The sequence below is a fragment of the Drosophila busckii genome, chromosome 2L, assembly GCF_011750605.1.
Source record: "Drosophila busckii strain San Diego stock center, stock number 13000-0081.31 chromosome 2L, ASM1175060v1, whole genome shotgun sequence".
In the NCBI taxonomy this organism is placed as follows: Eukaryota; Metazoa; Arthropoda; class Insecta; order Diptera; family Drosophilidae; genus Drosophila; species Drosophila busckii.
The window spans coordinates 1595398-1606471 of record NC_046604.1 but is presented as its reverse complement, the minus strand read 5'-3'; the positions used below and the strand labels follow the sequence as shown (position 1 = coordinate 1606471).

At 39.8% G+C, this 11074-nt stretch overlaps 1 protein-coding gene across 1 annotated transcript; it reads right to left on the bottom strand.

Moving 5' to 3' along the window:
- Window positions 1-4117: 4117 nt before the first annotated feature.
- LOC108597716 (cathepsin L) lies at window positions 4118-4808 on the bottom strand. Its single transcript, XM_017984447.2, has one exon. It carries the CDS (start codon window positions 4770-4772, stop codon window positions 4128-4130), a length of 645 nt encoding a protein of 214 aa, XP_017839936.2. The 5' UTR covers window positions 4773-4808; the 3' UTR covers window positions 4118-4127.
- Between the last annotated feature and the right edge of the window lie 6266 nt (window positions 4809-11074).

Here is an 11074-nt window from a genome sequence, read left to right as displayed (position 1 = left end):
TTAATATGCTTAGAGTAAATTGATATTTACATTCATTGCATTCATGTAATACTCCATACCAATTGTCTATTATATAATATTTGTTAATACGATCCGCATAGCGCCCCAAACTGCAAATAAAATAATTATGAGCAGCCCACAGCAGACAATAAGCTTTGTTAAATATTAAATTTGTAAATTTGCATATTTCAAGCACGCACCACTTGTGCCAATAAGCTAATTGTCATATTAGCCATGACCCCCAAAAAAGCACAGCAACTTTAATATTCAAATAATTTCAGTTTTATATTTCAGCTATGCACGGCATTTATTGCTAACAAATTACAACATTTACAATTTTCAGCTTGTAGTGTGAATTTGATGAGGTCAACGAACTATAGAACGTGTGCTTGCAAAATCTAAAAGCAGAGGCTTGAAATTTAAAATATTTGATTTATTTTACCATCTGTAGTTTTTATTTAACAGCGGCATTGATGAAATAGTAATAATTTATTATTGTCGTTCCCCTCAACTTTACTACAAATTAGTTTATAATATAAGTTTATACTCCTCTATTCTGCAAATAATAAATAATAACAATATTTTTACTTAACCAAAAGAGCCATTTTTTTTAAATTTCAAACTTTGCTAAGCTATAGCTCAGCTTAAGAAAATTGCACTAAACAGTGTTATGACTTGAACAACTCTTGAGAGTCTAAATTAATATTTTCTATTATGCATTCTGGCAATAAAACTAATGCTAACTTTTGGTTTATTTTTAAACTTTGAGAAGCTATAGCTTTCCGACTAAACTGTTCTATACCAACTTATGTTGCCGACTGATTTTTATTTAAGCTCAAGCTTTGCACAGCTGCAACTTCACGAAAAGATTTAGGATTGAAGATTGTTGTGCCTATTTGGCTATGCCGTTTTATTTGAGCACTCAAAAATTTTATATTTATAATAATATTCCACAATTTTTACTTACATATTCATCATCTAGCGGCAGTCATGCTCTTGTGCTTCATACAAAATTGTAGCAATATAATTGATTTGTGTGCTTTCAAATTTGCCTGCGCTTAGCTGAGAGTACAAATGAAAAGGCAGCCCTTTATATTTGGCTCTATTGAAGGCAAAAGTAGATTTTTGACCAAATTACATTAGTGAGAGGCTGTGGCACTGTATTTGAGTTTGGAGTCTGTTGCTAAAGACGTTGCATATTTGCCAATGCCAATCGCAGGCCAGAAGTCAGTGAGACTTCAGTCTCAGTCCAGAGCCCATTGCTGGCCATTGCCAAGCAATTTGTTTGATTAATTTGAGCAAGAGCTGCGATATAGGGTGGCAGGCAGGCAGGAAGTCGAGCGACCTTCATTATGTAAATTGTATGCGAAATTTAAATAATCATCTGCAATTTAAATGCAGAGCAACACTTTCGTGTTTAAGCACAAGCCCATGACAATTAATCGACAAGGACTTTTATACGCAGTAAAATATGCCAAATGTGCGTTGCCTTATGTTCCTTTTCTATTCTCTATGGTCTCTGACTGCTCAGATAATATATATGGTATTATGTTTGGGGGCTGCTGGCATTAACTGCCAGCGCTCACACACACACACATACACACACACGCTCAAACACAAACAGACTGCCATAAATAATTATTCATATTTGTATAAAATACTCACAGAATTTAATTAAAAATTGTTTCGAGCTCCTGCACAAGGCCAGAGCCAGAGCCAGAGCTACAAGCATCAGAGTCAAAGGGGCAGAGAGACGCAACAACTGAGCAGCTGTGTGTAGTCCTTGACGATTGTTGTTCCAGTTGTTGTTGCTGCTGTTGCTGCTGTTGTTGTTATTGCTACCCTGCTGTTGTCTCTTATTGTGTGTAAGTATTGTGTACAACTCGCCCTCAACTTGGTCCAGTGGTCCAAGTGGCAGCCACTTTTGCTTCATAATGAAATTAAAACGAAATGAAATGAAATGAAAAAGTAATAAAGTCCTTATGGAAAACTCAGCGAGAGAAATCTACAAATGCAGTGCAGTTTTTTACTATATTTTGAATTCAACATACACACACATAAATATAAATATGTGTAACATGACCGCAACGTAGGGTGGAAAAATTTGATAAGAAAAAAAAGGCAAACAATCCTTTCCAATTGTTCAAGCGTAACTTTAACTTTGATTAAAGCCGAGCTTGAGCTCGAATGAAAAGCATATAAGAGTTTTATTATTTGCATTAATTTGTTTGTGAATTTGTTGTTTAACAGTTATGCATTTGAATAAGTTAATTGCATTTTAGACATCGTTTTATTTGTATTTTAGCAATTATATACATAAGTTGTAGATTGCGTAATTTTGACATTAAATGTTTATATTATTGTCAATAAATAAATGCATAAATTCATTAAAGTTTGAAATAATTATGCAAAGACTTCATTGATGAATGCATATAATCAAAGCTTATGACTAATTTGATATTAGCATACAATATTTATAATTTGTCAATATTTACATTCATCATTATATATTTATATGAGCTTTTAATAAATTTAGAATTATAAGTAAGTAAAAACATAATAAAAATGCTTATCAATTGCTTTATATTTTTAATTTATTTTTTTAACTGCTTTAAAATGAAACTGTTAGCAGTCACTGTGGTATTTTATTTGCCACACTTTACGCTTTGACTTCGTCCATTGTTATTTGCACTTAACGCTTTATTTGCTTGGATTACAGTTTTGGCTGCTGTCTCGCCGTTTGTGCTTGAGTCCGAAGCACTAAAAATAAAGAGCGAGTGTCTACGCATTAAATCATTAGACAGTCTGAGCTAAAGATACTCATACACTCATACCTGCTAGCCAATTTTCAATGCGGAAAATCAAATGCTGAAATCAGCAAGTAAACAAAGTAAATCAGCAAAGGGTGCAGACAGACAAAACAGACAAAACATTTGTGCGAGAGTTGAGCTGAGATTGGCAGCGCATTAGCATAAGCAGCGGGCCCAAATGATGGCCAAAATTGGCAGCAACATAGCCAGTGGGACAGTGGGAAAGTGGGAGTGGGAGGGGCGTGTGCTAGTAAGTGAGTTTAACTATGGCAACGTGCCTGCCTGTCAAAGGCAGCGGCGGGGACTCAACAGCTACTGCAAAGCGACAGTGGCCGTTTGTCAGAATTGCCACACAGACACTGCCGAGTCATGCTGTAGGCGTGGCAAAAGTCCACAGGGGTGCATACATTTGTGAGATTTACGAGCTGTCGCCTCACATGTATATGGGCTACAGACGAGCCGTGCCGCAGGCTTAAAGGGCAAGCACTAAAGGTGGGCAGGACGCCAAGGATGAGGGCACAATGGCGAAATGTTGTCAACGCAATCAGCGACAGTTCTTGCTCTTGTAGCTGAGCCGCCGCCACACTCCATGAAAATCAACCAAAATGTGCGTAGGCCTTTGCTAGGTTTCAAATTGAATTGTTCGCAACACGTGACCACACACACACGCATATGAGAATGAATGTACATTTCGTTTCTTTAGATATTTTGATTGCCGCACAAATTTCCTACAAGTGGCATCATTCAGCCAGCAGCGGCAGCAGCGGAGGCATGCCACATGCTGATGAATGGGCATATTAAAAAGCGTAACAAAATGCCATTATGAGTTTACGACAAGACACACACACACACATACCACATTCTTCTCATTCTATCTGATTAAATAAATGCAAAACAACTTAAGGGTGTGAGTTGCATGTGGCACACAAACACAACACACAGTTGACGTCTGGTTAGAGAAGTCAAAGCAAAATTAATTATGCTTGCAATGTCAAAGACAGCAGCCAGCCAGCCAAGTGAACCTAGCAACCACCCACAGCTCAAGCTCAGGCACTGGCCCAGCAATTCTCATTTTATGCGCGTCAAGAGCAGTCGCCAAACTCGCCAAGTGCATTGCGTGGCAAATGGTTTTACGTGTCAGGCAGCAGCAGCAGCAGCAGCAAATGCCAGAGTGAACGTCAACACTTTGGTTCAATTTCCACATGGCAGGGCGCACAGCGTTTCGCATTTGACTTTGTTGCATGACACACACTTTGTTGCAAACATTCTTGTGCCACACAATATTTATTTATAACTGAGCTTTAAAAATACATTTGATTAGACTGCCACAATCGGATAGGCTGCAATTTTGCCTATGCCGCATTGATTTTGCTTGTTGCGTGCCAGGCGCATATAGCCACGCTCGCCCCAGTCTGCGCCCCAGGAGTTCTTCAGCAGCCAGTAATCCAGGCCAGTCTGGTTATCGTGGCCGTAGCCCACAATAAGCACCGCATGGTTCGACGTTGTGTCGCAGTTCTTGTTGTTAAAGACGCTTTGGCTATACTGTTTCCAGCTATTGGCGTTTATGGTTACAGCTATGGGACCAATGTTGCCCACAATATCCTTCAGCTCCTCCTCACTGGCATCGGTTAGGGCCACAATGTCGTCTATCTTAGCACCAATTCTGCATCCATAATTGCAGGCTCTTTGCTTGCCCTTATACCGATAGCTGTCTGTAGTGCAAGCGCCTTTATCCTTTATAAATTCATAGGAGGAGACCAGGCCGCCGCCATGGCAGGCACTGTTGCCATACGGCTTACGATTGCTGCAATCCACCAAATACTGCGCGGACAGACTGCGCAGCTTCTTCGTCTTCAGATACAAATGACTCTCCAGCGCACCCATCGTGGCAAAGGCCCAGCAAGAATTGCAGCGCTTTTGATCCTTCACAGGCGTCACTGCATGGCTGTCACGCCAATCCATAGACTCTGGCGCTGGAGTATCGCTTCTAAAGCTTATCTGTACGTATTCCGCAGCTGCTTGGGATTCGTCTAGCTCTGGACCCAGCATAATGCTATCGAATTCGTCCTTCGACTGATCCGTAAAATAGTTAATAGTCTGTTTATAAGATTCCAAGCCCGCTGCAAAGCGCTTGTTGTGCTCCTCAATCAACTCCTTGTTCGTCTCATACGCATCACGGCGTTTGGAGTCTTCCCTATCGTCGTAGCTCTTGCCATGCTTCAGCTTATAGGCGCTCCATTCCTCCAAGTCCAGCTCAGCGGCTACAGAGTAAAGCGCCAGCACGCCGATCAACACCAAAGCTTTCATCTTGAGACTTTGAACGCTGACTGCAGCTGCTGCAGCCTTATATAGGCACATATATCACTCATATGAGCTGAGTAATGTGCAGCCCTGAACTTAATACAGAACTATTAATTAGTCATGCTGCAAAATAAAAATAAGTTGCTGATTACGCACTTCGCATAGCATGTGCATGATTTTTTTTATTTAAAGCTTGCAGTATAATAATACAAATATATAATTGACATTAATACCAATATAATGCAGGGCCTTGTATTTAAATATGCATTACTATTAATTAATGATTTTGCACTTTGAAATAAGCAAAAAGCTAATCACAGCATATTTAAGTATAAAGTGTCTTGCTAATATTTAGTCGCTGCAATTAAAACTTTTTGATTATTATGACATTTCTATATTTTGTTGCAACAACAAAGTCAATCAACTTTAACGTTGCCATTTGCCAATTTGATGCATTGATTGCCCATTTTTGTTTTTAGAGAAATCATTGAATTGCGCACTAAAATCTAAACTCAATGTTTTTTGTATATTTGGCGCTTGTCAAAACGCAATTTATAATTCATTTATTGTGCCATCATCAAATTCGCTTGACAATCTGCTGTGTTTTTCATTTGATTGATAAAGTAAAATATTATTTTGTAGCTTTTGTTGTTGTTAAAAGTGAGTTTTTAAAGCAGGGCATTGCTTAATGGCAACTACAACTGAATATTTGTGAAATCCCCAAGGATACGCCTTTAAGTGATTGCTTGGGCATGTCCTTGTTGTTGTTGTTGTTGTTGTTGTTGATGTGTGAGAAACGCAGCTGCAGAATGTTTTTCCACAAGTTTTCCGATAGGTGTTGATAACTTTTATCCTGTCTCTGTGTGTGTGTGTCTGTGTACCTGGCAAACTCGTAATTTCTACTATTGACTAAACACAAAGTTTGTCATGTGTTGCAATTTGCCAAAGGCTGCTGCCAGCGACTGACGACAATTGTCGAATCGAGTCAATATATACATAGTTATGTATGTAGGTCTGTCTGTGTCTTGGTTGGCAGTGTTTCATGTATAATTCATGTGCACAAAATGTTGCCCCAAAAAACCCGCAAGTGCAGTGGGGACGACATGAACAAGGACAGCGACAAGTATGGCCTGTCAACGGAACTTCGATGCCGAGACAATGTAACTCAAAAGTAGATACATTGTAACTTTGCCCAGCGAGCACAAACTGCAATGACTGTGCGATTATGCCAACGGCAGTAACGTCTAAAACAAACGATTTGTCACAGCAGCAGCAGCAACAGCAGCAGCAGAAACAGCAACAACAACAACCACAACAGTAGCGACAGCAGCTGAGTTGAGTTGAGTTTTATTGCCTTGGCGAGGGCTTTTGCCTGAAACCGCAAACATTCGCCCAAAATGCGGGTGTCCGCTGGAGTGAGAATTGAGGCAGCGTATAAGAGAGTAGCTGAAGCTTTAGCCAAATGCAATGCAGACGACACCGAAATTCGACACCGTCCACAGGCATGCGTTAACGCTTTTGCCATTGCTACCAAATTCGATGCTGCTGCTGCTGCTGTTGTTGTTGTTGCCGCTGCGACGACCGTGGGCTGCAAGTGACAGTAATTGTTTTATTGACATTGATTGACAGCGCACAGTGGCTGTGGCAATGGCAGTGGCACTGGCAGTGGCAGCGGCAACAGCAGCCGCAGTTCTAGTAGATGAAGCAGGTAAGGGTCGAGCCCCCCCTCAGCTCAAGTTAAGCCAAAAGACAAACTGCAAGCAGCGCGTCCTGGCCAAAAACTCAAAGCTGAGCGCGTTAGATTTCGATTTCATTTTGATGGATCGCAGTCGAGTTGAGCAGCTAGCAAAAAAAAATATAAATCAAATTAGTTTTAAGCAGTTCGGCATGTGCAACTGAACAATCGACTATAAATATGCAATTTAGACAAAGTAAAAGTATTAAATAAAGATGATAAAACTCAATAAAGAGATACCTCAAGTTTTGCTAGCAAAAATCAATTAAATTTAAAGTTATTGAAATAAATTAGAACATTTTTAAAGCATTTCAAATTTGTATAAAATACTCTTTTCAAATGAAGCATAAATTTAATTTAGAATGTTACATTGGCTTTAAGCAAAGCTAACAGCATCAATTAAATTATTGTAATGCTATATAACCCAGGCGAAATTTGTTTATGTAAATACAATAGAAATTATATACATTGCAATTATTTAAAAAATAGTGCTGTATTCAAAATAATTGAATTAAAATTATTTTATTATCAATCCGTATTAAGCAATATCGAATTTTTAATTGTAATTTAGTCATAAGCCTACTAACAATTATTTAACTGTTGTGCCTTTAAACAAAGTCAGAGCCTTAAAGTTTGCACCTCGTATTTCATATTTGTATGACAGCCTTCGGACTTGTCGCTGTGACGTCTCTTTGTGCTCTCTACACTTGGTTATTCTTGTAAGCTGCTGATTAAGCCAAGCGAACTGAAGTTGGAGTTGGTGCTGGAGCTGCAGCTGGGAGTGGCAACACAATGAGAGCTGTTTGTACCATTGTAGTAAAGACAATTGTTTGATTTTCAATCCGTTTTCTGGTTTGCTAGAGCTAGAAATGTTGGTGTGGGTGTGAGTGTGGGTGGATTGGCTGTGGTTGTGGGTGGCTTGGCTGTCTGTTTGAGTGAGAGCAATTTTGCTGTCGCTGCACTTTTCATAGAATTCGCTTTTGATTTTGGCATTTGCTGTTTGTGTTTGCAGCAGCAGCAGCAGAAGGAGGAGCAAGCAGCAGGCGGCCTGGGGGGCTATGGGGATTAGTGCTTATGTAATGCACATCAATCTACACAAAATTTCCAGCTTTATGTATTTTTGTTTTCATTGCGTTCCATTACATTCTACGCTTCTTATTATTTTTGGTCTTTTGCTTTTATACATTTGATGCTGCTGTTGCTGCTTTGGCTTTTGTGCTTGTAATTGGTTCGTATTAATTATGAAAGCGCATTGGCAACGCAAAATTTATTTGGTTTTTCTGCTACGAATTCGATTTCCCTGCTACGCTCTCTCTGTCTATGTCTCCGGCTTGGCTTACTCCCCAGAGCGCTTGAATTCCAAATGAAATGCGATCCTTAATTAGTTTTGCGCCATCGCTGCCATGAGTCTGACTCTGACTAACCACAGCAATGATGATTTTATTGTTTGTCAAATGGTTATTTTGCTTATCAAGCAAAAATATACGCATACAGTGGCGGTCAAATAAATCTACGCACTAATATTATTCAAGTATTGAAAGCAGATTGCATATAAACAGGAAAAATTCATTTAAATATATAGATTGACTTGTTTGCTTTAAATCGACTATGCAATCTTTTAAACTGAAATGTCTTTGATATTCATTTAATTTCACTGCAATACCATTCCGCAAAATAAAAATTAGCGCTCAATCAGTTGGCACTCGATGCTGCGATTAGATCACTCGGAGTTCTGCTGCACTTGAGGCGAACTCTTTGCCACTAATGCTTGTTGTATTACCCTTGATATAATATATATTGGCTTTTAGCTTGATCATTGAAAAGCAGCAACAATTGCATGAAGAATAATTCTGTAATTTTTCTGCGGATAAAAAGATTTAAGTCTAAAAGCGCTCAAGCCAAATCGTAGGAGGCGAAAGATTTTATCCATGTTAAGGTTATCTTAAGTTATGAAGACAAAGTTTTCATTCATAAAAAAAAGAACAGCTCTAAGCTAATTTAGTGTTATGCTCAAACGAATTTTCAATAAGCAAACATTATTAGCTTCTAGGTTTAGTAAATAACAAGCAACACTAAGCAATGTGTGCGCATTTCTTTGTTAGCCACTGTATGCACATGCGTATATATGTATAGTCAAGGGAGCTAGAGTGAGAAAACCCGAGCTCATGGTACAGTCAGCTTAAGATTAAAGAAGCGGGCGCTTATCACACACAACACAAATTCGAAAGCAATGCAACTGCAAAGAAACTCAAGCCAATCTCAAGCGATAGCACATAATCAACCTAATCTGAATTTAAGGCCCACATAAATTGCAATTCTTCGAAACTTTCGCATGTAAACAGAAATTATTAAACACACATGAGTGTATTTTTATCTGAGAGTCTTGGTTACTCTTTGATTTTTGCATTTGTATTTTTATTTTCTGACACATTTGTGCTGCATAACAATCATACTAAGCATGTTTCAGTTTTTTGCTGTAGCTCACTTACTTAGACACTTGTGAATTTATGCACTGACTTGGCAAATAGTTGCTCATGTGTGTAGTGGAAGAAGGAAAGCCTTGATGGCAAAAAACAATTGCCGGGAACAAAAACTGCAAGCCTGGCAACGACAAGCAGCTTGCAGCTGATAACAGGCAACAGCAACAGCAGCAGCAGCAGCAGCAGCAGCAACAGGAAATGTGCGAAACAACTGCAGCAGCAACTGCAACAGAGGACGAACACGGGACACGGGACACGGACTGACCGCAAAAACCTGATGGCAACCACACAGGCAGGCAGCCAGGCAGGCAGGCAGTAGCCCCGAAGGGCGATAAAGTTGCAGTCTGTGCCGCCGCCATAGCTCGAGTGCATAAATCTTGAACTGCTCGTGCTCGGACTCGGGCATAGGCGACATCTTTGGTGACTGGCGCACACACTGGTGAAAAGAAGGTAGACCACGTCTGTCCGCCTGTCCGCAGACAGGTCTGGCACTGCATAATAAATGGCAGGCAGGCGTTATAAATATTCTCTCTGCAGTCCACCTCGAGAGTGCTGGACGACAAGCAAGTGACGCAACACAGTTGGAACTCTGCTGATAAGCATCTGGGCAAGAATTTCGCAACATGACCAATGCCTCAAGATTGCAACAACCAAATGAAATGCTGACGTAGCCAGCAGTCACTAAATAGGGGTATAGAATATGTAAGAATAGTTAGTTCATTATAAAAATAGCAAAGCATTGCCAGCTGCATTATAATTAAATTTTAGCACATTAAATACAAACGTTTAGTTAGTTAATTAATTATAAAATGTAAACAAATTTATGTGCAAACTTTGTACTGAATATTTTTCAAATTTTAGTACTCAGCTGCTGCTGCTTTTATTAATAATTTAACTTAATTTATGCCTTTTGAAATATAATAACTTGCACAACAAGCAAACTACATAACAACTGTGCTTGGCTTGGGGCATGCAGCATGTTGCATACTTTCAGGTAAGCCCCACACCCCACTCAATGCTAAAATGTAAAAAGTGTTAAATGCAAAATAACAATAATAATAACGCAGTTGAACATGGGACACCCATGAGCCCCCAAGCGGACAAACCCATTAAATACTAACTGTCTGCGAATACACGTAACCCCCACCCCCGACCCACGCGTCTGCACTTTGCACCACCCGCACCCTTAACTGTTGGTTGGTACCCGCACGCGTTGAGCTGGGCTTAGCTCACGAAATATGCGGCGGGGACAATAAATTAATGCGATTTATTGCAGCGATAAGCTGCGCGAATGTAACTGTAACTGTAACAGTTACTGGTAACGGTTAACTGGGATTGGGAAATGGAAAATTCAAGCGTTGGCGGCTTTTTCGGGCGCGTCGTCGTGTGTGGGCTTGCCCCAAAGAGATAACAAAAACACAACATGTGTGTGTTGTGCGGTGTGTGTGTTTTTGTTTTGCTGCCACGCCCACTACTTAGCTCAGCTGATAAGCAGCGCCTTTCTTTCATTTTTAATTAGCGCTTCCAATGCGCATTAGACATTAAATGCGCCAAAAGCGCTGCCAGGCACGCCCCTTTTTCCAACAAACGCCCAGCTGCTTGGCATTTTAATTAAAAATAATCAAATAATATATATGCACATTCGTCAAACGATGTGTGAGAAGTCGATAGAGCAATGGGTGCTAAATCACAAAGGCAAACAGCCAAAAAAACGAAACTCTTAATGGGGTGGTGGGTGGTGCGGTGGG